Genomic DNA, 27,500 nt, shown 5'->3' with positions numbered 1-27,500 from the left:
GGTGCTCAGAAGAGAGACATCCATGTCAGAATGGGAGAGGGTGGGAGAGGTTTTCTGGAAGAGGTGATGTTTGACATGAATCTTTAAGAAAGGGGCAGGAAGTACCCGTGTGCAGTAGAAGTAATCACTTTTGTAAATATTGACCCGGGCACAGATCATCAACTAGTGCTAAAACCACTGGGTGGAAGGTTGCTGGTGAACAGGACATTAATACTCTCAAATTGTCACACCATAGGTTAAACTGGTTAAAAGGGGGGAAAGGCACTATTACACTAGGAAAATCTGGCAAACTCCAATTTAACTAAATAGCCAATTCTGTCATCACCAGTAACAATAAAACTGATGTCATATGCCTCTCAATTTGATACCTTGTAATGAGCCCAATGTCACCTCTGTAGTATTCTTGCCAAAAAATGTTTGGACTGAGTATAATCATGAGAAAATAATTAGACAAATCCAAACTGAGGGGCATTCCACAAAATGGCTGGGCTAGATGCTTCAAAAACACCAGTGTCCTGAAAGATAAGAAAAGCTGGCAAAGTTTTGGTTGGATCCTATATTAAAAAAAAAAATCTAAAAAAGATGTTGTTGGGGTAATTGCAGACATTTGAACATGGACATTAAATAATAGTGTTGTATCAATGGCACCGTTTTTTTTGTTTTGTTTTGTTTTTTTTTTTGTTTTTTTTTTTTAGATCATTGTATTATGGTTATACTGGAAAATGCCCGTGTCTTTAGGAGATATATACTGAAGTATTTAGATGTGATGTGTTACTCCGTCTATAGGTTTCTCTCGAATGGTTAGGCAAAGTAATCTGTTTCTGTATGTTTATACAGTATATGTGACAAAATCTAGTCACTGACGTATCTAGGTGAAGGGTATGGTTACCATTACATTATTCTTGCAATGTTCCCATAAGTGTGAAAAATTTTTACATAAAGATGTGGGAAAAAATTAAGGATAGCTACAAGAAGAATAGAAAAATCCTGTGTAATTTCCAGATAGTGAGAAGAGAAAAAGAAACTCAACCAATGGAGCAAAAGGCTGTAAAGGAAAATTTTAAAAGAAGCAATGAGAAGGTATAACAAAATATTGAGCAAGATTATAGTATCTAGAACATGAATTTTTTTATTATATAAATGGCTTATTTACCTTGTAAACCACAGAGGCACTATGATTAGGTTAAAAAATCAGATTTACACTAAGAGACAAACCTTTTAGAAAAAAACATAGAAAGAGTAACAAAACAAAACGAGAAGCAAAACACAAAAAATAGGAATAGTAACTACATACTAGACAAAATAGAATTCAAGGTGAAAAACACCAGTTGCTAGAAAGGGTATGTTCTGACAAAATGTACACACCATGAAAAAAACTCAGGAGTTTTCAGGATACCAAAATATAGTTTTAAAATATGGGAAATAAAAGCCAAGTTCAGTTTTAAAATCTCAGTGGGAGTTTGGAACAGTTGTCTTAGAGATCTCTTTTAGATCAAGTATGCAAAAATTAAGTAATTTATGGAGAATATGAATAATCCAGTTTCTCTAAGGGATAAATTTAGACATATGTACGTAAGAGAGAATACTTACAGAATGCTCTCAAAAAACGATATTGTTACTGATAATTTGCTAGGTCAGAAAAAGTAATGCTATTTAAAATATGTGATAACTACTGTGGTTATATTTAAAGATCAGTCCTTGTCTTTTAGAGATACACTATTTTATGGACAGAATGATGCAATGCAGAGACTTGCTCAAACAAACTGGAAGAGGGAGGAAAGGGGTAGGAAGGTGGTGAGTGGAGACAGTTAGCTGGTAGTTGAGAATTGCACTGGCTGGGTGACGGATACGTGTTTGTTCACTGCTCTTATTTCTGTTTCTATGAATATATATGTTTGAAGATTTCCAAAATAAGAAATTTCTAAAAGGAAACTGCCAAGCACTTAAAATGAATAAGTGTATATCCAGCCTGTGTGGGTTTCAGTGAAAGGATATTCATTGTATCTTTATTTACAGAAGAATTAGAAAGTAACTTTACTGTGTGCTAACAAGCGTATAGTTAAATGACTTATGGAACAATCCAACGCAAAACGCTATACAGCCATTCTGAAGGATGATGCACATTATCAGAAAGATGCACGTGGGGGGCGCCTGGGTGGCGCAGTCGGTTAAGCGTCTGACTTCAGCCAGGTCACGATCTCGCGGTCCGTGAGTTCGAGCCCCGCGTCAGGCTCTGGGCTGATGGCTCGGAGCCTGGAGCCTGTTTCCGATTCTGTGTCTCCCTCTCTCTCTGCCCCTCCCCCGTTCATGCTCTGTCTCTCTCTGTCCCAAAAATAAATAAAAAATGTTAAAAAAAAAAAAAAAAAAAAAAAAGAAAGATGCACGTGGAAAATGTTCAAGATAATTAAGTGGAAAACCAAGTTGCAGGTTTCTCTGTCTCTGTCTCTCTGTTCCCCCAGCTGTTCCACACCGTCCTCCCACACAAATGGGGGAAAAGTCAGAAAAGATAGAGTCCAAACTCTGGAGGAACAAATCAGCAGGGGCAGAGGGACAGGCAGAGATGAAGATCTTTCCCTTTTTACTTTGCCTACTTCTGGATTATTTCTGTTATTTTCCAGCAAGCATGTATTTTGAAACTGGAAGAAAATGTTCATAAAAAGGGAAAGCAGGGGTGCCTGGGTGGGTCAGTCGGTTGAGCGGCCGACTTCGGCTCAGGTCATGATCTCGCGGTCCGTGAGTTTGAGCCCTGCGTCGGGCTCTGTGCTGACAGCTCAGAGCCTGGAGCCTGTTTCAGATTCTGTGTCTCCCTCTCTCTGACCCTCCCCCGTTCATGCTCTGTCTCAAAAATAAATAAACGTTAAAAAAAAAAAAAAGGGAAAGCAATCTAAATTGTGATTTAGCAATTCCTCTTTTTTTTTATTTAAAATTTTTTAAAATGTTTATTTAGTTTTGAGAGAGAGACAGAGTATGAGTGGGGGAGGGACAGAGAGAGGGAGACACAGAATGCAAAGCAGGCTCCAGGCTCTGAGCTGTCAGCACAGAGCCCGACACGGAGCTCAAACTCCCGGACCGCGAGATCATGACCTGAGCAGAAGTCAGAAGCTCAACCAACTGAGCCCCCAGGAGCCCCTAGCAATTACTCTTCTAACATGGCCTGTCTTTCCACTTGGATTTGCTCTCTGAAGTGTCTTGTTTATTTTTTGAGAACCAGTTTATGCAATTTTAGCCTACATAACTAAGCATGCAGTAAGGACAGAATAGGAGTTAGGTGAGGATATTTACCCCCACCACGCCCAGCCATGATCCTGACATAAAATTCTATAGTTAGCATTCTGAATATTCCTAACACGTAATAAGCAATGACCTCCAACCATTTGTGGATCCTTGTTATAAGTAAGCTTATTAATTAATATCTGCGTAAGGTTTGTCAATTCAGGTTTCACAGGGCCAAGGAATTTGGAGCATGCAGACATTGGAGAGCACGACGGTTGGGATAACATTCTTTTCTATGCATCTCTGGTGACTGAATATATATGGGGATCACCATAGACAGAAAACCAGTCTCAATGGAGTAATAGCTAAAAGGAGGACAAGGATGTTCTACTCCAGCACTTTCCATTTAGAGGGAAGAAGAGGTGAAACTGCATGCCAAGCATGTCTTGCTGCATATACTGGCAGGAAGATCACAGGTTTCCAGGTTCCAGTGAAACTCAGTATCACAACCCTCTTCCTAACACAGTTATTTGTTTTTTGTAAATTCTTCCAGCTCTTGTTACTGAAGGTTTCTGTGTTTTTAATTACTAGATCTTTGGAAATCATTGTCTTGACATACAAAATACTGCCTGGGACATAGAATATATTCAGTAAATTGCTGGCTATATAAATGTATGAACGAACAACATTCCTTAATAGAACTCTGTAATAGAAGCCTGAGATTTTGGTAAAAGTGAGATAAGGGACTTCTTATCCAAAAGAGGGACTAGACAAACTATTCTGGTTTGTCTCCCTAACCTCCTCCTCTCCTAAACCTCCCTAGGTTGATCATCTAATGATGCGTTTAATTTACATCACATCTCTTATTGGTGGAGCAATTCGGTCCCTAGTACCTGTTTTATTAAATATATAAAGAGGATAAAATGTGGCAATTGATCGTGATGATGCAGCTTCAGTTTGGTAGAGGAAGTAGGTGAAAACATGAGTAAAAATGCCAATATTTGCGGTGCCTGGGTAGCTCAGTCGGTTAAGCGTCCAACTCTTGATCTCGGCGCAGGTCATGATCTCAAGGTTGGTGGGATGGAGCCTCGTGTCAGGCTCTGTGCTGACCACTTGGAGCCTGCTTGGGATTCTCTCTCTCCCTCTCTCTCTGCCCCTCTCCTCTTGCATGAGAACATATGCGCATGCTCTCTCTCTCTCAAAATAAATACATAATTTCCTAAAAGGCCAATACTTTACACAACTCGGAGAACACACATGACCTGGGTAAAGCAGCATAATGATGGATGCTAGGTAATCATCAGTGGTTGGGAATGATATTCACGGCATCCTACAACTTATATACCATAGTGTGGAGGCTGGATGTCAGAATAATTAAAGTGCCTTAGGTATTTGAGCATGTTTTCTTCATTCATTTAATCCTCACAACCACCCTGAAAGGTAGTCATTGTTAATCCCACTTTGAAGATGAGGCTTAGAGAGGGTGGCTCCAACACCAGGTTATAGCACATGCACCAGACAGAGCTTGGGAACTTACTGAAGTCTGCCTACTCTAAAATCTGGGCCTTTTCCAGGTTATATGAATACTGAGTCCTGCAATGGGACCAGGTAGTTTATGACAATGGACCCAGTGTTTTTCAAATGAAATACTTTATAGAAGGTGAGGCTTCTTTTGCACATAAAGTGCAGTGCCACTGGCCTCAGAGCCAAGGCGCAATCGAGGCACTGAATGAAGCTGGTAGGAGAGTAGAAATCGCTCAGGGAACAGCCTACATGTGGCTTGGTCTTACGGGGCACGTGGAGGCTAGTGTTTTTCTTAAAATAAAAATTTTTTTTAATGTTTATTCATTTCTGAGAGAGAGAGAGAGAGAGAGAACACAAACGGGAGAGGAGCAGAGACAGAGAATGGAGACACAGAATCCAAAGCACACTCCAGGCTCTGAGCTGTCAGCACAGACAGAGCCCGACGTGGGGCTTGAACTCACAAACCATGAGATGGTGACCTGAGCCGAAGTCGGAAGCTTAACCGACTGAACCACCCAGGCGGCCCATGGAGGCTAGTGTTCTAAATGCAGATGATGACGCTTTGCTTTCCGGGCAGGAAACCAGGGCAGTGACTAGGAGGCTCATGTCCTGACAACTGTGGGTATTCTCACCCGGATAAAAGTAGATCATCTGGTTTAATTACTTAGGGATATTATTTTTCTGATCATAAATTAGACTCTTCCTCTGATAAAAATGTGATTCATCTTGATAACAACCTGCGGATAGTTTACTCTTTTAGAAGGCTAAGAGGATCCCAGGATCGTATGTAGAATTTAATTTAGTAAGAAATATGCAAGTAATAAGATTAAGGTTAGCTTAATTCACACTCTTATGTTTAAATGAGGGTTTAAAAATAAATAAGATACTTTGGCAGAGTAACTAAATCCATAGGGGCTTTCCATCTGAACCTTGCTCAGCCGGTGATGGAAATAATCTCCCTTGAATTCTAATAGAATCATCATGGTGTCTTGTATTGTCTAATACTTCTAAAATGTTTTGAAGATATTCTCTGCAGTACTACCTATAAGAACAAGAGTAGAGAAAGATCCAGATGCTCAACAGCAGGCAAATGATTAAATAAATATGGTGTATGGACTGCATTCTCATGAAGTGAATCAAATATAACTTTAAAGACTATATAGAATGAAAAATATTCGTGAGTAGAATTCAAACTAGCATGTATACTAAGAGGACAATGATGTAAAATTATGGATGAATGGGGAAAATAATATATGAAGACGAAAAGAGTTGTATTGTGAGTTTATGACATTACTTTTTAAAATGAAAATTAGGGGCGCCTGGGTGGCTCAGTCGGTTAAGCATCTAACTCTTAATTTTGGCTCAGGTCATGATCTCCTGGTTTGTGAGATCAAGCTCTGCACTGGGCTCCACAATGACAGCGGGGAGCTTGCTTGGGATTCTCTGTCTCCCTCTCTCTCTTCCCCTCCCTTGCTCATGCATGTGCTGTCTCTCTTTCAAAATAAACAAATAAACTTAAAAAAAAATTTTTTTTAATGAAATGAAAATTAAAAAAATAATAGATCCCACAATATTGAAAAAGTGGTTTAAAAGACCATCCATGAAGAAGAAACATAATTCAAAAGTATTGGCAATTGGCAATACACACACACACACACACACACACACACACACACACACACACACACATTTATATGTATATCAGAGATGTCAAAAAAATTGAACTAGGAGACTTAAATTTGGTTTTATATTTTTTGTTTATGTCATAGAATGGTGCATTGATAGATGTGGAAGATCTTTAACAGGACTTCTAAATTATTTTTCTTGTCTTTAATGTTCTTGTATGTGAAGTGATATTATGGCCTTCTCCTTTGATAATATTTTCTACACATAGCTATATTTTTTGAACAGAAGTGGGATCATACTGAACAACAGGTTAGTATCCTACTTTATTTCATTTCATAGTACCCCCTGAGAGGTTTTCTCCATGCCCTTTTCCCCATGCCTAAAACTATATTCTTGGAAATAGTTTTAATGGTTGGTTAATAATTCTATAATTTATTTAACTATACTACTCTTCCTTATTGCAAATAGTGCTGCATTGCATATCCTTGGACATGAATCTGATTGTCTCTGATTATTTTTTTTAAAGTGCTATTAAAAAATCTATTTTTTCTCCTGAAACCAATACCACACTGTATGTTAACTAACTTAAATTTATTTTATTGTATTTTTTTATGTTTATTTATTTTGAGAGAGAGAGAGATAAAGAGAGAGAGAGATCATGAATGGGGGAGCAGGGGGCAGAGAGAGAGACAGAGATAAGCACAAGCAGGCTCCACAATGTCAGCGCAGAGCCCAGTGCAGGCCTTGAACCCACAAACTGTGAGATCATGACCAGAGCTGAAATCAATAGTCAAACGTTCAATGGGCTGAGCCACCCAGGCGCCCATTAACTAACTTGAATTTAAATTAAAAAATAAAAATAAATAAAAATAAAAATGCTAGTTTTAAAGGTTTATTAAGGTCTAATTTACATAAAGTAAAAGCCACTCAATTTAGGTTTATAATTAAAAAAATTTTTTAATGTTTATTTTTGAGAGAGAGAGACAGAGAGAGAGGGAGAGAACGAGCAAGGGAGGGGCAGAGACAGAGGGAGACAATCTGAAGCAGACTCCAGGCTCTGAGCTGTCAGCACAGAGCCTGATGCGGGGATGGAACTCACGAACTGCGAGATCGTGACCTGAGCCTAAGTTGGATGCTCAACTGACTGAGCCACCCAGGGGCCCCAGATTTAGGTTTATAATTAATGAATGTGGATAAATATATAGTTTAGCAACTGCAACAACATCAGGTGGGAGAAATCTCCCTCAATGTCTACTTTTCAGCCTTGGCTACAAGAGAGTGAATATTAAAACTATGGGGAGAGGAGGAGAGGGTTCTTGTTTTCTCTTTTCCCATACTAACCTCAACGTATGCATTTAATCAGTATTTCATGCCTCTGTCTCTCTCCCTCACACACACACATGCACACGCTCAGCTCAGGAAAATCAGTATTGCCATCTTCAATCCATCTACACGTCTAAAATGACCCACCTAACATATGAGCAATGCTTTGCTATAGCTACCTGTAGAAGTAAAGACAGTCAATGATTGTGATGCAGTCTCACCTAGTTAACAACCAAAACTAAAAACCCACAATCTCCACAACAGAGTCTGCATGCTTGCCTTATTAACTCTGATTTCCCCTCAAGCATCAGTCTTCCAGTTGATTTTACACGTGTGCATACACATATATGAGTGCACACACACACACAACCGAGCTCCACCCGCAATTCAGAATCACTGATGATGAGAGATGATTTAGGTAGAGCCAAAGAAAAAAGAAGTATGGTTTTGATAGAGAAAAACATCTTTGAAGGCAAGTAAGGGGGGTTAGGTAGTTAAGAAAGAGAATTATGGCCAAGCCTTCCCTCCCTATTCCTTAGGATGAAGGTCATTGGTAAACTGAAATTTGATCAATTTGATCAATCACTATGCCCTAGAATAACCGTGTCTTTCCTCCTTGCACATATGGGGTTTTGTTTCAAATGTTCCATGCCAAGGAGAGGCCACAGCCCATGATCTGTATGTCTGTTCTAACCCTGCTGTGCCTTCCTCACCCAACCCTACTTTACCATGCTCCCACCAGTCAGAAATACCAGTGCTCTTTGCTCTAAGGATGCTGTGAGTTTTAATGTACAACAGGGTGTGGCCTGGTACACTTCTTCTACTCCTGGAACTACACCCGCCTCTACTCTCCCTCATTCATCCATCCAGTCACCAGACAACACATGTTTACTGAGCATCTACAAACCTGCTTACGTCCAGCACTGTATGAGATGCTGGAGCATAGTGTGCACAGAACAGGCTGGTTAGTGCTCTTAAAGAACCTTCCATGTAGCCTGTCTCTGTACCCATCATCGGTGTCCCTCATTCTCCATCATCAGGTCTTTTGCCTGCAGACATAAAATCCTCCCCTAACTCTTAGACTTAGCACAAACAACATATTTCAAGCTAGACGTCAGGGAACATCATGGTCACTAAGAAGTTTCTCTGCTCAAAGAGCCAAGTGGTCTGGTCTCGGGAGGCAACAGCAATGGTCTGGTCTGAGTGCCTGGTCTGAGAAGGCAGGAACCCTCCTGTGCCTCAGGGTATTTTTAAAATCTGGTTGATTTAGGGTGAATCAATGCCTAAGTGCCAAGTTCTCTTCTGTTAGCCTGGGAGCAACCTAAAGACAAGAACCATGTCTGTTTTTGAACCTGCAACCAAATCCCCACCGGGGTAAATGCACTTACCTAACTAAGACTGGGATCTTGGGCATCTTCTTGGAGACTTTAAAGAAACTTGTGTCCCCTTTGTTGTCAGTGAAGTACACGCCGGCCACACTGGTCACGAGGTTGCCAGGGAACGTGAAAAGCACCCTTTCATCATCGCCCTGGTTGGCCCAGTCCCAGGCCTGGCCTCCAATGAGCAAGCCCCCTCCACGTTTCATAAACTTGACCAACTTTTCTGTCATGGTTTCATTGTAGGCATCAATGCAGTAAACCCCCAGGGAGTCTTTCACTTCAGGCTCAATCTTCGCCTCTACCCCAGAACCCTCAAGGATTTTGGCCAGGGGTGCCAGGGACGGGTGTATGCCAATGGGAGCCCCAGGGGAAGAACAAAGCCAACCCACTGCATTGAGGAGAAAGGGAGTGAGCTGGGCTTCTACCAAGTAGTCCTCGTGGGACACCACCACCAGGCGGCCTCGGCCATAGGAGGAGGCAGCAATGAGGACCTGGCCCATGTCATTCACCATGACCGGAAAGGAGGCCTCTCCAATGAGAAGCAGTTCACATGGGATGGCATCTTCGGGGACATCCCAGCTGGTCACTCCATTCATAAGGGCCTCAAAGGCAGCAGAGGGAGTCGCCATGGCTGGATCGGCTTCTGTAGAGAGAAAATCAAAGACTCAGTTTGGGGAAGGACAGATAAACAAATAAATAAACAAGCCAAACAGTTCACTGCTCCCCCAGCTGGGGCAATTCTTCTGTCTATGCAGACGAGACTGACTCTATGAAATGACTCAGGGACTCACTAAGGGGGGTCAAGGTATCCAGTCCAGGAGAATGCATCGCACCCTGACCAGTCCTCCTAAACTCCTGTGGTTAAACTAAAAGAGCCCAGCACTTTTCTACCACAGAAGGAAACAAACAGAAATGAAGGCAGAATTGTGTCCCCAAAGAGATACGTTCAAGTCCTAACTCCTGGTACCTGTGAATGCGACCTTCTTTGGAAATAGGGTCTTTGCAGGTACAATCCAGTTAAGATGAGGCCATACTGGATTTGAGCGGGCCCTAATTCAATGACTCACGTCCTTTAAGAAGAAATCTGGATGCAGACAAGACACACGGGGGAGAATGCTAAGAGATGGGAGTGATATATCTACACCAAGGGCGGCCAAAGGTTGCTGGTGAGCACTAGAAGCCAAGAGAGAGGGAGGCGAGGAGCAGATTTTCCTTCAGAACCTGCAGACCGAACCACCGTGCCAGTACCTTGACTTCAAACTTCTGTGCCCCCGGGACTGGGAGAGAATAGATTTCTGCCATTTGAAGTCCCCCAGTTCGTGGGAATGTCTTACAGCAGCCACCGGAAACACACACACTGGTGTAGCATGCTGTCCCTACCCCACTCAGCTCCCACACCGATCTCACTAAGTGCAGCTCGGGGACCCCAGAATTTCAGTCTGGAAAGCCTGCGTCCTCTGAGAAGTGTCCTTGGTCACAGTCACAGCTGGAGAAGAGGAAAGCGGAAGTCCTCTGTGGCTTGAATCCAGAAGCGGAATGTATGCAACACATTATGAAACGATGGCCGATTCTCACTTGTGCCCAGACACCGTGGAGATGGGTGTGTATGTCTGTGGCTGTGGCCTCGCATAAATCCTCTGCTGCTTCCCTGTGAGCTCCCTGCTCGGGATGTGCTACAGTCTGACCTCCACTATGGGCACGGCACTGGAGCGATCCCCTCAAGAGCAGATGTGTTTTCATCATCAGGACACCGAGGGCTTGCCGTTCTCACTGCCCACCCGGTGGCACCGGACAGTGCCGGTCCCCGAGGCTGTCACCACCAGTAACGTTACCGCCTGGGCCAAGCGCAACATCTTCAACCTGCTGACCCATTTACTTTCCAGCCTTCTCTTACCTCTTCTGAAAAGTCCCAGGTTTTTAGTCTTGGGCCCGTAACCTCTTTTCTTTCTGTTTCCCTTGTCAGAGAATATTCTCACTCTGAAGGCAATATGGCAAAGCGGCTCCAAGCCCGGGCTCTGGAGGTAGGCTACCAGGACTTGAATCTCAGCTGTTCGCTTACTGACTGTGAGATGGGCAGCACATTTCCGTCCTCATTTCCTCATTCATTAAGAAGGGATAAGAGTATCTACCACATCAGGTTGTCCCAAGGATTAAAGGAAGTAACAGGTTAAGTGCCTTTCAATTACTTATTTCATATATATATACCTGTATATATACACACTCATATATATATACCTATATATATATATATATACATATACACACATATATACACTTATATATGTATATACACATGTATGTTTGCTTATAATTATTTGGTTAAGGGTAAGCTATTTAACTTGCCAACGTGCATAATAGAGAATTCTTACAAAGTAAACAACAAGCAAACCTAATGTTAGAATTTACAAATACTGGACTAAGCATTTAATGATTTTTTTTAAGTTTATTTATTTTGAAAGAGAGATGATGGGGGGAGGAGCAGAGACAGAGGGAGAGAGAGACAATTCCAAGCAGGCTCCATGCTGCCAGAGCACAGAGTCCGACACGGGGCTGGATCTCACGAACCATGACATTGTGACGTGCGCCGATGCCAAGGGTCGGATGCGTAACCAACTGGGACACCCAGGTGCCCCTAATGATTCTGATTTTACAGTTTTCACATTTTGGAGCCAATGCTGACACTAAAACTAACGATGACTACGTTTAGTTCTCAAATATTTCCACGGGCCTTTGAAAAGTCCAAGGCACAGACAAAAAGGCCCTGGTTCTGAGGTAACGAATAAACCCAAGATCCCTCCTGAAGGAGCATGTTCTACCATTTGCAGAGGCCTCTAAAACTAAAGAAGTACTAAATTTATTCTTTTCCCTTTAAACTAGCTCCTCTTAGGCAAATTATGTGAGCTTAGTGGCCCTAGTTGTTAAGGAGACATCTACCTCAGAGAAGCTTTGAGACCACAGAATCAGCAAGTGATTGGTTGCCAAGGGCTTGTGCCTTCTCCATTCTTCCTGGTGTCCACAAATAGCCAGGACGGCAAACCACACAGGCACGGTTGTGTCCCTTCTCTCTCCTGTCCCGTATCCAGCTGGTCACAGTCCTGTCAAGGTCATCGTTCATGGTTTCCAACCACACTGCCAGTAACCTAGTTCGGGTGCTCGGTAATTCATTCCTCGACTGAAGTGATCCAGTTTCTAAGTCACCAGGGTCTTGTTCTGGCCTCTGTTCTCCTAAAGCTACAGATCACATTAGTTCCCAGAAGAGAACCCCCGCCTGGAGCTTCGCCTTTTCCTATGGGGTTAAATCTGACACCTTTATCCTGGGGTTTAAGGTCTCCGGGGCGGGCTGCTCCTTCCATTTTCCAGCCATGTCTCCGGCCACTCTGCAGTTTCCAGAACACTTGGCATCCCTGGACATACCCTGCTGTCATTTTAGATTCTCTTTCCTTCCTGTTCCCTCTCCCACATCTTTCTATCTGCTGAAATCCTATCCTTTTAAGAGAAGATATTCACAGAAGAGGACATTTAAGTGGCCAATTAGTCTATGAAAATGTGCTCAATCTCACTTTCAGGCAATTCACGATAGGATGCATGATGCTGCCCATAAGATTGTCAAAAAAGGGAGATGGTGAGGGAGAAAGGGAGGGAGGAGGAGGAGAAGGCGGAGAAGGTGAAGGCAGACAATAATGCCCAATGTCCAAAAGGCTAAGCAGACACTACTGCAATTTGCTGGACGGGCCGAGAAGCTGAGAGCGATCTGACAGATTGCTTTGTCAACAGAGTGGCAGCTCCGTTTCAGGGCCGAGCCTGTCCCCAGACCAGCAATCCCTCTTCTGATTACCCTGCTTACAGAAATAAGAGCAGCATTACAGATATATGTACAAGGATGCTCGCTGCCATACGAAACTATGAATGGAGATGGATAAATGCAAACCTAGGAGATAAATGACGAAGGATGTTTTCTGGAACCATCTGTGACTCCTGTGGGTGCAGCTCTCTACCCTAAAGCACACCTACCCCACTTCCACAAACTGTGGCACCCCACAGCCCATTATGGCAACATAAGACACCAGGGCGCAGCCCCCAGGCAGCCACCCATACATGCCCCACCCGGAAAGAGCCGCCCGTCAGATCCCTCCTCTGGGGGCCCTTGTCGCTGCCAGTGCGGATCCTCCAAAAATGCTCAGGGCAGGGAACTCACATTTTTCTCTCACTAGCTGTCTTTCCAGCTAGTTCGTGGGAGAAGAACTATCTGTGGAAAAGTGACAAAGACACAGGCAGATGGCCTCGACACCTGAAAAGGAGGGGACCAGAATGAAGAGGGCTCTTCCTGTGGAGTTGCCTCCTTCTACCTGTCTCCTGGGCTGGACTAGTGGCCCAAGGTGAGTGGGGTTTGGTGGGGACACTCAAGCTGGCCTCCTCTCTGTCCTGCATCACGAGTGGGGACTTGAGTGCAGCCTCAGCTTTATACCAACACTGTGTGTGTGGCAAGCCAGCTTTTGAGAGGGAGAATGTCTGAATAAAGTATGATCATGTATATTGTAGAATATCCCATCACTGTTACAAAGAATGCGTTAAATTTTGCATGTACGTAGAATACCCTAGGTGTGTTTTAAATGAAACTTTCAAATCACTGTATGCAGGACACACACCCGTTTTTGTATGAGTGAAAATAGTAATCGTTTTAGTAGTAGTAATGACACTACACTGCTTCCCAGGCTCCAGACGTTACTGGAAGTGCTTTACATCAGTTCCTTGATCCTAACAATACACCTGTGAGGTATGTACTATCACTAGCTCCATTTTATAGGTGGGCAAAACCAAAAAATGTGATGGTCAGAGAATGTGTTACTTGCTCAAGTCACACAGGTGTGAGCGGTGGGACCCAGGATTCAAACCTGGGGAATCTTATACTGGAGTCCACACTTGTAAATACCGGAAATAGATAAGCCTCTTAAGTACCAGGATTTTATATACGATAAAAAAAAAATCTATGGAGGCCACATTTCAGCATGCGAACATTCACTGCATCAGGAAGGGACGAGGCGCACAAGTCTGTATCCTTTGAACTGCTGTGTGTATCACAGTGAAAAATAACACAGATAATAGAACTTCAAGCAAACATTAAATGAATGAGTATACACATCATTGGCCTGCTCAACCAATCATCTCTCACTCATTCTAAAATGTCTTTGTTCATCTCCCAGTCGGTTGAGCATTTACCCACCAAGAAATCTGATTTCCTCCTCTGTGGGGTTCCTTGAACTTTGCAGCTGGTTCTGTTCCCACTTTAACCAGTTATATCCAGGACTGCAGCACTTGACTGTTAAACGAAATGCTTCCTGTTTATGCCCAAATCCCTGTTTGCTCTCCTAGCTTGGGGAACGCAGATGGACATGGCCTGGGGGAATCCCTTTTATTTCTCTAAGTTCTTCATCCTCCATTCTCCTTCCATGGCTCCTGCTTTCTCTCCTTTGGGCCAACTCTGGCCTCTGAGCTTGCTGGAACCCAAGGCACCCATAAAGCAGAAAGTACCTCAGGCACAACTTGTAACTCTACAAATCCCTCCCCCTACCACAAAGAGGCCTCATGCTACCTAAATGGTGTTTTCCTGTACGAGCTGTATTTGGAAGGGAAGGAGGGTAGTGGGCTGGTCTTGGATAATGTGCCACATCCTGCATTATGGTTCGATTTCAAATCCCCAAAGCAGGATACGTGTCTGAAATCAGGGGATATGTTTGATTCTTTGGATTCCCCAGGAGAATGAAGACGTACTCCATGGATGGGTGACTGGGAGATGGATGTGGGTATCAAGGGCAGGCCTAGGATCACTTCTCCAGCAAATAGCTACCTTGGCCTTGATGAATGAGTAATACCACAGACATCCAGTCCTATAGGTCTTCCCTTCTCCATGCCATTTTCTTCCACGAGCCCCTGTTTCTTTTTCCCTGTATACATCCAATATCCTTTCCAGTGTCCGTCAACTAAACTAGAGTTGGGGTGGGTTCCCCCTTCTTTCGCATTCTGTCCTACATACTTACAGATCAATCTTGTTTTTCACTTAAAAATGGTTTCATTGGGGGCACCTGAGTGGCTCAGTAGGCTGAGCATTTGACTTCGGCTCAGGTCAGGATCTCATGATTCATGAGTTCAAGCTTCACACCTGGAGCCTGCTTCAGATTCTGTGTCTCCCTCTCTCGCTGCCCCTCCCCCACACACTCTCTCTCTCAAAAAAGTAAACATTAAAATTTTTTTAATGGTAAGGAATATGTAATGTGTGTGGAAGGACACAGATGGTAAAACAAGTTAAAAAATTAAACATTCCTACATAGCTACTACCCAGCTTAAAAAACAGACCATTACCAGTTTTTGAAGGCCTCCTCGTGGCCCTGTCCCATCCCTCCCCCATTCCCTAAAAAGCACGATTCAAAATGCTGTTTTTTGTTCCCCTGTTCCTATCTCACTACATTCCCTTAATTCCTGAGTTCCCCTGGGGCTCTCTTTTCCTCACTCATATTTGCTCAGTTCTCTCACCAGGAAACTCCCAGGAGAAGGCATCACGCAGGAGCCCCGGAGTGGTGACCGGCCTGCTTCCGAGAGCAGAGCGTTCTATCAAAGGGACAACGTGCAAGACAGGCCATTCTCAACCTCGAGGGGTTGTTGATACCTTCTTCTGGTGTGGGATCCTCTCCGTTAACCTCCAGGCTCCCACCCCAGCCAGACTATCCTACGCAGGCCCAGAGCCAGTAGGCAAAGAGCTTGGCGGTGACGTCAGAGGAGGAAGGGAGAGGGGCTGGGATGGGGGAGGACACGGGTGGGGGGCGGGGGAGGACAGCATGGGGAGGAGGGGAGCGAAGCGGAAAAGCTCTGCCTGGCAGGGAATGGCTCCAGACCCGCTGGCACGGTTGGGGTGAGGTAGGGGTACACAGACAGACCACTGGCCCTTCCTGCACTTACATGAGCCCGCGCGCGCGTACACACACACACACACACACACACACACACACACACACACACACACACCAGCCTCCAGCGGGCCGGTGAGAGTGGGCAAGGGAGCTCAGTCCCCGAGCCGGTGTTTGCAAAGATCAAAGGGCAGTAAGACAGAAGTGATGCTCTGTCACCAGGCACCTGTGTGACCCCGCGCGAGCCCTGCCTCCTCCCTGGGCTGCGGCATTCTCCTCCGACGCAGCTGCGGACGAGATGCTGTGCTCCCGCTCGGGCCTGCGCGTCTCGACGACACAAAGCACGCAAACACAAACATCAGATGTCAGAGCCCGGAGAGGGGCAGCACTGCGGCAGCGGCGACGCGGCGCCCAGGCCAGAGAACATCACCAGCAGGGGCGCGGACACGGTCAGCGAGAGGCCAGTCCCCGGCCTGGGAGCCCCCCGGCCCCGCGGCGCGCCGCTGCCGCAGGTCCGCCCGCGCCCCCATCGCGCCCCCTCGGCCTCCGGCACCGCCCTCCCCGGAGCCGGGCCGAGGCCACCGCCGGCCGCCCCTCCTGCGCTTTCGCAGAGGGCCACTCACCAGGTCGCCCTGCGACTTCCACGGGGACAGCCGGAGGGGGCAGGGCTGGGCGCAGAGGGGACGCGCGGTGCTGCGGGGAAGGGGCTTCCCTGCGGGCGGCGCCGGGCAGGCTGGCGAGCGGGCACCGGGAGGAGGGGTTCCCGAGGAGTCTCCTCCTCCCCACTTCCTCCCGGGCGCGACCGCCAGCCCGAGGGGCGGCGCTTGGCAGGGGACAGCGCTTCTTTGTGTCGCCGGCCCAGTGGGCTCGGCGCTGCGACGGCCCCCACCCTGGCAGAGTGGACGGGATTAGGGACATAAACTCTACTCGTTACCCAGGGCAAGGCTGAATAAATGATAGGGTATCAGTTCTTAGGAGGAGCTTAGATCTCCATTTGGTTGGGGGGAATGTACTTGACGCACTGCCAAGGGGAAAATAAAAACTGTAGGAAGCTGTTGACAATGCTTTCGTTTTTATAGTAAAAGCTAGCCTTTTACGTATTCGTATTGCGGTGGGAGAAGGCACGCTGCGTCTCTACCTGTTAATACCGTTTGCCCTGAGGAACAGCGGAGGGCAACTTTCCTAGAGCTCTGCATTGTTACATACGTTACTTCTGTAAGTGAAAAATGATATGATATTGCAGACAGACAATAGGCAGCCAGAGTTTATGCATCTGGGTCCATTTCCGTTCCTATTTCTACCTCGAACTCGTTTCCAGTAACCAGCTGACTGTTGCTCCTCACTTGGTCTGGAGCCTTCACCTCCCTCAGGTGCTAGCTAGTTCCAGCATGTGAAGTGCAGGGTGGCGCAGCGGTTAGAAACTCAAGGCTGTCACCAGATGCCCTGGATTCAGATCGCGGTGCTACACTTCACAGGCTGAGTGGCTTCCCCAGAGTTACTCTGCACTTCAGTTTTACCTGTACACCGGGGATGATGAAATTAGTACCTATATTACAGATCTCTTACAAGGCTTAAATTAGGTGAGTGAATACTTACAACGTTCTTAGATCAGTAAGACTGTACCAGTGCTTCTTAAGTAAAATAAATATTCAAGTTGTGCTAAGATTCAATTCTTTGTGTTTCAGGAAAATGCATCCAAGTCATATTTCCTTTCGACACCTCCCTTCAACCCCCTTTCCAATTTCCTTTCTTCTTTAAATCCTTCCCCAAACCGAATCATATCAGCAAGAGCCAACAGGGGGATGTGGGTAGGTGAGCTCAGTGGCATAAAACATGGAACGCAGGGAACAGAAACCAAGAGAACCTCCATTCAGGCTCCGGCCCAGTGAAGGACCACCTGTGTGAAAGTGAGCAGGCAGATCCTTTACCTCCTACAGGGCTCAGGGCTCCCAGATGATAGAGGAGGAGGGCTGGAAACTTGCTAAGTCCCTTTCCAGTCTGAAATGCCACGACTAGAAGCACCGCAAGGCAAAACCCCCAAATACTGAGTTTCACGAAAAATGTTAAGGGGCAAAACAAAAACCGCACATATTGCTTACATAAAGATAAATACAATAAAAGTACAAAAACATACATGAGAAGGACAGAATATAACAACATCTGAGGATGGACACGAGATTTGGTGGAGTAAGGATTTTCACTGTCAGGTTTTGTTTCTTAGAAGGAGGGGACACACACACACACACACACACACACACACACACACACGGCGGAGTAGGGGAGACCAAGTGCGCTGAAGCAAAGGTAATAAAAAATGTTCGCATCTGATAATTCTGTTATGTAATTGTCTGTACCTATCTGCAGTTTTGGAACATTTCATTATGAGAAGTGTTTTTAAAAGGCATAAATTCCTGGAGAACAAGAATGAAGCACGAAAGAAATAAGAGCCAGAGTGGTAGAAAAGGAGCAGAACCAGACACAGGGATGGAGAGACCGCCGGGAATCCTCTTTGGAAGCCATCCGCCTCCTTAGGCCCAAGCGGTCTCAGGCCCAAAGCCCGACTACCTTCGCAGCCAGGCAGGCGCACCCTCCCCCGCGCTCCCCCGGACCCCGGGCGGGTCCGTCCTTCCCCCTCCCCCGTCCCCCGGGCCGCGCGGGCTTGATCGGTGGGCCTGATCGGTGCGCCGGGGGGCCTGCCCCGGTTCTAGAAACGTCTTTGGACGAGACTCACCCGTTATCCAGCAGTTTGCACACCGGGCTACTTCGGAGAGGGAAGGGACTCCTCTGCAGAGACGTGACAAGGAGACAGGGCAATCAGCCTGCGGATTTGGTAATTGGTGGAGGTGGGGGCGGGAGGCGTGTGGGGGGAGACTGGCTGCAGTGCGGAGAGGGGCTGGGGGGGGGGGCGTGCATCCCGGGAGCTGATTGGCGGCTGCGGCGGGGGGGGGGGGGGGCGGAGCCTGGCCGGCCGCCCCCAGACCTCAGAGGCCCTGCTTTGTGTCGGGTTCTGGGAGAGGATGCAGCCACGAATGCTGGACGGTGTCCCGGCAGGGCTCCGGGAGTGCGGCAGGGCGATTAAAAAAAAATAATAAATCCGTGAGACTATTTACCAACAAGGGAGGGGTTGGTAAATATAGATTTGCATGTAAGACAAGGATGAGTTAAATCTACATATATGTGCCAGGAGTTGGGCTGTAGCTATATTCATATTTTTAATGAACATTTAACATGGTAGTAAGAATGGAGAGCTTGCATTTTTGTACGAAAAACTTTTAAAATATATATGCTTATATAAACACAGGAATCACATGGAAAACACATTAAAATATTAGAATCAGTTCAGACAGTTAAGAGTAGATTACTTTTAAGTATCTTTACTTCACACCCCTCTTTAACATTTCAATGGTGATATGTGTCATTTTGTGATAAAAAAACGATACATTTAATCAACTACAATAGATAAAAAGATCCTTGCTCAAGTAGCTGGTAGCGACGCCTTTATAAATCTGATTTCTCCCTGTGTGGGGGATTCTTGAACTTTGTTCTTCGCCCTGTCTCATTTCAGTCAAGAAAGAGTGGGATATAACGGGTGACTTTTGAGCAGGGACTGGACTCTATGGCCCTGTCTTGAATCCATGGTGAGCTCAACATGAGAAGCTGGGGGAAAACCACCTGTCCCTTTTATGGCTGCCGGTCCCAAGGACCTGAAAGATTGGTGTGGCCTCTGCACATTTGCCTGTTTCCTCACCCTTCACCCCTCACTGCACTGGCCCCTGTTCTCTGGGTGCCTAAGGAGAAGGTGTCCCTGGCCAAACTTCTCAGGAAGCGACCATGAAACAGCTTTCTCCCCTCCTGCAAAACAGTGTCCAGGCTGGACCTTCCACAGGAATGCGGACTCAGTGGTAAAGGGGATAGATTACTACATCCTGTATTCCTTCACGGTTTCATTACCACTCACCACACTAGAGGAAACATAAGTCTAGACCTATGTTTTCTTCTTCTTCTTCAGATTCTCCACTTCATGTGGCCATAAACCGGTACTTCGTAATGTCCACTTGACGGATGGATGGACAAGATACATGAATGTGAGGTCAGCCTATCATTTTCTTTCTATATCTGCTAAAACTTCAGCTAGTTCTAGCCTCTCTCTCTTTCAGACTGCACATTACTAGCTCGGTTTTAAATCCTATATCCTTCCTTATTTATACTTTCTCTAGCGTTTCTGTTTTTCTTTCCAGTTTCTACCCCGAGTAACAGAAATTGCCAGGAAATCCTGAAAGTACTGAAATAAATTTGGAGATGTTACGTTCTGTAAATACTAGGCTACATTGGGATGAATAAACAATTTGTTAAAAATCCATACTGTAAAATATTATGGAGTTCTAAAAAGGATGAGCTCAAGTTATACCTTGAATCCTCCCAATATATACTTTCAGTGAAAATTTTGTAATGCTCCTTTTGTGTATTTATGTTTATCTAGCAGGAAAAATAAGGACATATTTGGCTACCTCCAGAAGTGGGGCGGGTTGGCCAGTAATTTTTTTCTTTAGACATTTTGTATTTTTAAAATGTTACAAAAACAATTTTGAAAAAAAATAGGACTACTCAGTAATAGCACTCTTAGGTATATACATATACCCAAGATGTATATATATGTCACCAAAAGACATGCACTAGAATATTCAAAGCAGCACCACCCATAATAATCTAAAACTTGTGGCTAGTCAAATCCTACCCTCCCTGCTTTCTGACCCCTAGTGCTGTCCTGGCATTATCTTCTATTATAAGTGTCTTAAAAATGACCAGCAAATACTGAGAATTTATTTTCAAAAGCTCTTTAAAGGAAATTCTAAAGGATGTATCTCAAGAAGAAATAAAATAATATTAGATAAATTATCTAAAATGTAAGACAAAATGGTAAGAGACTTCTAAATCTGGCGTTGAGAGGATACCTTATTTGGAACAATACTTCCACTGAAAATTCACAGCAATAGATGTTGGACAAAATATAGGAAACAATGGAAGACTTTGAAGAGCAAACAACACAGGGAGAACTTGAGAAGCTACAGTCCCAAGGGAAGAAAAACACAGGACATGAGTTCCACATCTGCTGTGGCTTTTTGGTTTAGGACAGTTTCCAGTTCACAATGCATTTCACGAGCTGAAAGTGTCAATCTTACTGGTTCAGGATTCTCAAACCAATTGAACCCAAAGGGCAACATTTCAGACAAGAAGTCCCTGAGAAGTGAATGTAAAAATCTATGTACAAGTTCCCCTTAATTTGTCCCTGGCTGACTGACTTTCAAGCTCTGCACACACAGGGATAGACCCCCCACCTTCCCCCCCAAAAAAACTTGTTGAAAATAGAGGCTAACATGCTAAATAGTTGAGCTGTCAATTCAGTAATTGTACTTCTCTGGGAACAAAGCAGTAGAGGACAAGTCCCACAGAAGTAAGTGATTCTTATCAACACTCTGCTTTCAGTTGAGAAAATCCATGGCGTATCAATAAGAATGACACCTTAGGAGTAAGCATTAAGGGTGGGTAAAGGAAAAACTTCAAATGTACCAGTTTTAAGAAAGCTTAAAACTCAACTTTGATAGTATGAAAGTAATCTTCTGGTACTTTATCTGTTCCCCATCCCCCCAAAAGTCCTCTTTGACAAACAATAACATCAACCATAACTTTATAATTTTTCATTCATGATGTCCTGTACCCCATCAAAAATTTAGAGGGAGGCTAAAAATCAGAAGACATGGCCAAGAACTCAAAAGAAACAACAAATAATAGAAATAGACTCACAGGTGGCTTGGACATTTGCATTCTTAGGGACTTACTTTAAAATAACTGTGATCCAATGGAGTACTCACGTGGCAATGAGAAAGAATGAAATATGGCCTTTTGTAGCAACGTGGATGGAACTGGAGAGTGTGATGCTAAGTGAAATAAGCCATACAGAGAAAGACAGATACCATATGTTTTCACTCTTATGTGGATCCTGAGAAACTTAACAGAAACCCATGAGGGAGGGGAAGGAAAAAAAAAAAAAGAGATTAGAGTGGGAGACAGCCAAAGCATAAGAGACTCTTAAAAACTGAGAACAAACTGAGGGTTGATGGGGGGTGGGAGGGAGGGGAGGGTAGGTGATTGGGCATTGAAGAGGGCATATTTTGGGATGAGCACTGGATGTTGTATGGAAACCAATTTGACAATAAATTTCATATATTAAAATAAATAAATAAATAAATAAAATAACCGTGATCAATATGTTAAAAAATTACAGAAGCCAGGTTGGAGGATTTCAGTATAGAATTAAAACTCATATATAGAAAACTATAAAAGCTCCATCAAAAAACTGTTAGAACTAATAAATGAATTCAGCATATTCAGTATGGTTTCAGGAAACATAATCAACATATAAAAATTAGTTATGTTTTTTTATACTAACAGTGAAGTATCTGTAAAGTAAGAAAACAACCCCATTTACAATAGCATTAAAAACAATAAAATACTTAACCAATTTAACCAAGGAGGTAAAAGATCTGTACACTGATAACTATAAAACGTTGAAGAAAAAAGTTGAAGACACAAATAAATGAAACGATATTCCATGTTCATAGATTGGAAGAATTAAGGTTAAAATGTCCATACCAACCAAAATTATCTATTAATTTAATATAATCCCTATCAAAATTCCAATGGCATTTTTTAACAAAAATAGAAAAAAATCCCAAAATTTGTATGAACCATAAAAGAACTCAAGTTTCTAAAGCCATCTTCAGCAAGAAGAATAAAATTTGAGGCATAAAATGCCTGATTTCAAACTATACTACAAAGCTACAGTAATCAAAATACTATGGTACTTGCATAAAAACATATAGGCCAATGGAAAAAAGTAGAGAGCCCAGAAATAGGCCCATACATTTGTATCCAACTCATTGTCAACAAAGGTACAAAGAACACACAATGGGGAAAGAATAGACTCTTCAATAAATGGTATTGAAATAACTGTATACCCACATGCAAAAAAATGAAATTAGGCTATTATCTCATACCATATACGAAAATCAACTCAAAATGCATTAAAGACTTAAAATTGTAAAGCTACTAGAAGTAAACATAGGGAAGAAAGTTCTTGACATTGATCTGGGCAATAAATTTTTATATGATCCCAAAAGGGATCCAGAGCAACAGGCAACAAGAGCAAAAATAAACAAGTGGGACTACTTCAAACTGAAAAGCATCTCCACAGCAAAGGAAACAATCAGCAGAGTGAAGGGACAACTTATGGAATCGGAGAAAATATTTGTAAACCATACATCCCCAACAAGGGGTTAATATCCAAAATACGTAAGGAACTCAAGCAACTAAATAGTAAATGGTCCAATTAAAAAATGAGCACAGGACGTAAGTGGACATTTCTCAAAAGGAAGACATACAAATGGCCAATAGGTATATGAAAAGGCACACAAGTCCATTAATCATCAGGGAAATACAAATCTAAACCATGACATATCACCTCATAACCTGTTAGAAGAGCTACTATCAAAAAGATAAAAAGTGTTGGTGAGGACATGGAGAAAAGGAAAGACTTGTGCGCCGTTGGTGTGAATGCATATTGGTATAGCCATTATGGGAAATAGCATGGATGTTCCTTCTAAAATTAAAAGCAGAACTACCTGCGTGCTTGGATGGCTCAGTCAGTTAAGCGTCCAGCTCTTGTTTTTGGCACAGGTCATGATCTCATGGTTGTGAGATTGAGCCCTGCATCAATCAGGCTCTCAGCTGGGCATAGAGCCTGCTTAAAATTATTTCTCTCTCCCTCTCCCTTTGTCCCGCTTCCCTGCTCTCTCTCTCTCTCTCTCTAAAATAAAAAAAAAATGAAAAAAAAATAGAACTACCATATTATCCAGGAATCCAACTTTTAGGTATATATTCAAAGGAAATGAAATCAATATCTAGAAGTGATATTTGCACGTCCATGGTCACTGCAGCATTATTCGCAGTAACCGAGGTATGGAAAAACCTTAAGTGTCTAGCAAATGAATGAATGGATAAATAAATTGTCGTATGAGTATACAGTGGAATTTATTTAGCCATAAAAAAGAAGAAAATCTGGCCATTTGTGGCAACACGGATGAAACTTGAATGCATTATGTTAAGTTTTGAAATAATTCAACGCAAATACTATATGATCTCGTATGTGGAATCTAAAATAGTCGAACTCAGAAGCAGAAAGTAGCATAGTGGTTACTAGAATGTGGGAGGTGGGGGAAATGGGGAGATATATAGGTCAAAGGTTGCAAAGTTTCAGATATGTAAGATAAATAAGTTCTGGAGATCTAATGTATAGTACAGTGTCTATAGTTAATAATATTGTATATATACTTGCAATTTGCTAAAAAAAAATAGATCTCAGTTGTTCTCATACACACAAAAAAGGTAAACTATGTGTGGTGATCAGTGTATTAATTAGCATGTGTGGTAATCATTTAATAATTATACATATCACATTGTACATCTTTTATATATGCAAATTTTATCTCTCAGTTCTACCTCAATAAATGTTATGAATTAAATGTATCATACAACTAAGTTATAAAATTTAGGAATTTTGGAGTATTCCTAAAACATTCAAACTAAAATGTTACAACATGTAATTTCCAAATAAGAGGAGCAGTAAAATGGGGACACAAAGGAGTAAAAGAGGGGAGAGGAATAAAAGAGACAGACAAAGCATAAAAAATAATAAGCAAATAAAATTACAGAAATAAATCTATTTGCACTACTAATCACAATAAATATAACTGGAATAAATTATTCAGTGGTAAGTTATAAATTGTCAAACAATTTTATTTTACTTATTTTTTAAATGTTTATTCATTTTTGAGAGCGAGAACGTGAGCAGGGGAGGGGCAGAGGGAGATGGGGACAGAGGATCTGAAGCAGGCTCTGTGCTGACAGCAGTGGGCCTGATGCAGGGCTTGAACTCATGAACCATGAAATCATGACCTGAGTTGAAGTTGGAAGCTCAACCAACTGAGCCACCCAAATGCCCTGTCAAACAATAATTTTAAAACCCAGCATTTAAAAAATACAAATAAGTTCATGATATATATCCTTGAAACATAGATTCAGAAATATTTAAAGCCACAGGATGAAAGAAAGATAAATCTTCCTTGGAAGTAAACACCAATCAGGGTAAACACTAATCAGAGAAACCTTGATTGATTGATTTAAATCTTTATTTATTTTTGAGACAAAGACAGTGTGTGAGCAGGGGAGGAGCAGAGAGAGAGAGGGAGACACAGAATCTGAAGCAGGCTCCAGGCTCTGAGCTGTCAGCACAGAGTCCGATGTGGGGCTCAAACTCACGAACTGTGAGATCATGACCTAAGCCGAAGTCGGACACTCAACCAACTGAGCCACCCAGGCGCCCCAGAGAAACCTTGATTTGATACCTGATCAAATTAAGCATTTAAAACAAAAAGCATTGGGGCGCCTGGGTGGCGCAGTCGGTTAAGCGTCCGACTTCAGCCAGGTCACGATCTCGCGGTCCGTGAGTTCGAGCCCCGCGTCAGGCTCTGGGCTGATGGCTCGGAGCCTGGAGCCTGTTTCCGATTCTGTGTCTCCCTCTCTCTCTGCCCCTCCCCCGTTCATGCTCTGTCTCTCTCTGTCCCAAAAATAAATAAAAAACGTTGAAAAAAAAATTAAAAAAAAAAAAAAACAAAAATAAAACAAAAAGCATTAATAGGTAGCCACAATATTGAATCCCTACATTATGATAAAATTTTCCATTTACTCCAATTCACTAGTAACATAGCCTCAAAATATATGAAGTAAAAATATACAGATCTATAATGATAAATTTCAAAATCTACCATCAGAGTGAGAGATTTTAACGTACGTATTTTTGTAATTGATAATTTAAACAGACAAAAATTGGTAACGATATGGAAGATCTGGATTGCATAATTAATGCACTTGTTTTAAAGGTATATATAGGACATTATATAATTAGAAACTACACATTATTTTCAAGCGCACAGATGAAACTCACTGTGTGGTAGGTTATAAAACTAGCTTCAAGAAATCAAAAGCACTCGATATTGTACATTCTCTGACTACATTATGAATTAGGCAACATTTACTGCAAGATAAATCAAAGAATCTTCATGTGAATAACTGAAAAGTAAAGTACACTGTCCAAAAAATTACATGGCTTAAATAAGAAACCATAATCAAAATTATAGATACTTAAAGCTACATGATAGCAAAATATTCATATCAAAACTTGTGAGAGACAGCTAAGCAGTGACAAAATTTTATAGTTTTAAGAGCTTAACAAGCTAAGCATATACCTTAAAAGCTTAGAAAATAAGGGGCGCCTGGATGACTCAGTTGGTTAAGTGACCAACTTTTGATTTTGGCTCTGGTCATGATTTCACTTTTCATGGGATCATGCCCTGTAGGGCTCTGTGCTGACAGCATGGAGCCTGCTTGGGATTCTCTCTCTGCCCCTCCCCCAATCACATGCATATTCTCTCTCTCTCTCTCTCTCTCTCTCTCTCTCTCTCAAAAGTAAATAAATAAATATATTTTTTAAAAGCTTAGAAAATAAATAAAAATTCAAAGAATCAAGAAGTACTAATAAAATAATTAATGAAAAAAACCCCTAAGGGCTGTGTGTGTGTGTGTGTGTGTGTGTGAGTGTGTGTGTGTAAGTATCTGAAAGAGCTAATAAAGTAGTCCAAATTCTGACAAAATTAGTCAAAATAAAATGAGAAAATATATACACACATTAATAATGAAAAAATGGGTCAGAATAATAGGTGATGAAACTGTTTAAACAGATAATGACAGAATATTATAAAACCATTTTATTCTATTAAGTTTGAATAATACACATATGTAATGGTAAAATATCTTAGAAAACAAGTTTAATGAAAATTGATTCCATAAGAAGACCTAAATAATCCTAAAATCCTTAAAATAACTGAAACAACAAGTTTAATACATTCTGATAACGTGAACTTCACTCCCTAAAGGTTTTGCTGGTGATTCGAGGAAATACTCAAGGACCAGATAATTACAACCTAGACCAAATTCTTCCAAATTCCACAGAATTCTTCTACAGAATAGAAATAGTGAGAATACTACTCATCTTATTTTATGAGATGATATCAATAACAGATAAAGTTAGAACCAAACAGGATAATTACATGTCAATCTCAATTCACATATACAAATGCAGATATCTAATGCTTATCTTTATATCTGTATCTTTACATAAAAGTTATTGCATATTTACCATCGGCCATTTGTTCCAGGAATGCAAAGTTGAATTAATATTAAAGATTGAATACTACACTTCATCATATTAACATATTTAAATGGAAAAAATATATGAGAAAATCAATAGCTCCAGAAGAAGCATTCAATAAAACATCTCCTCATAATAAAAGTGCTTACCAGAAGAAGAATCAAACTTTCTTATGGGACAAGGCAATTACAAAATAACCATTGCAAATGCAAT

At 42.6% G+C, this 27,500-nt stretch overlaps 1 protein-coding gene across 4 annotated transcripts in view; it reads right to left on the bottom strand.

The window, feature by feature from the left end:
* The window catches only part of TCAF1 (TRPM8 channel associated factor 1), a 57,043-nt gene that overhangs the window by 25,045 nt on the left and 4,498 nt on the right, over positions 1-27,500 (bottom strand). For 2 of the 4 annotated variants that reach the window (XM_058723976.1, XM_058723975.1), the window contains exons 1-2: positions 16,588-16,742; positions 9,075-9,708 (exon numbers count right to left, since the gene is read on the bottom strand). In XM_058723976.1, coding sequence (XP_058579959.1) covers positions 9,075-9,694 — 620 coding nt within the window. In that variant the 5' untranslated portion in view covers positions 9,695-9,708; positions 16,588-16,742. Of the gene's footprint in view, positions 1-9,074; positions 9,709-16,587; positions 16,743-18,695; positions 18,830-27,500 lie in introns of those variants that run through there. The other 2 variants (XM_058723978.1, XM_058723977.1) reach the window with 2 other exon arrangements.

Source organism: Neofelis nebulosa, chromosome 4, assembly GCF_028018385.1.
Source record: "Neofelis nebulosa isolate mNeoNeb1 chromosome 4, mNeoNeb1.pri, whole genome shotgun sequence".
Lineage (NCBI taxonomy): Eukaryota > Metazoa > Chordata > Mammalia > Carnivora > Felidae > Neofelis > Neofelis nebulosa.
Note: the sequence above shows the minus strand (reverse complement) of the source record. Positions and strands in the feature narration are given on the sequence as shown.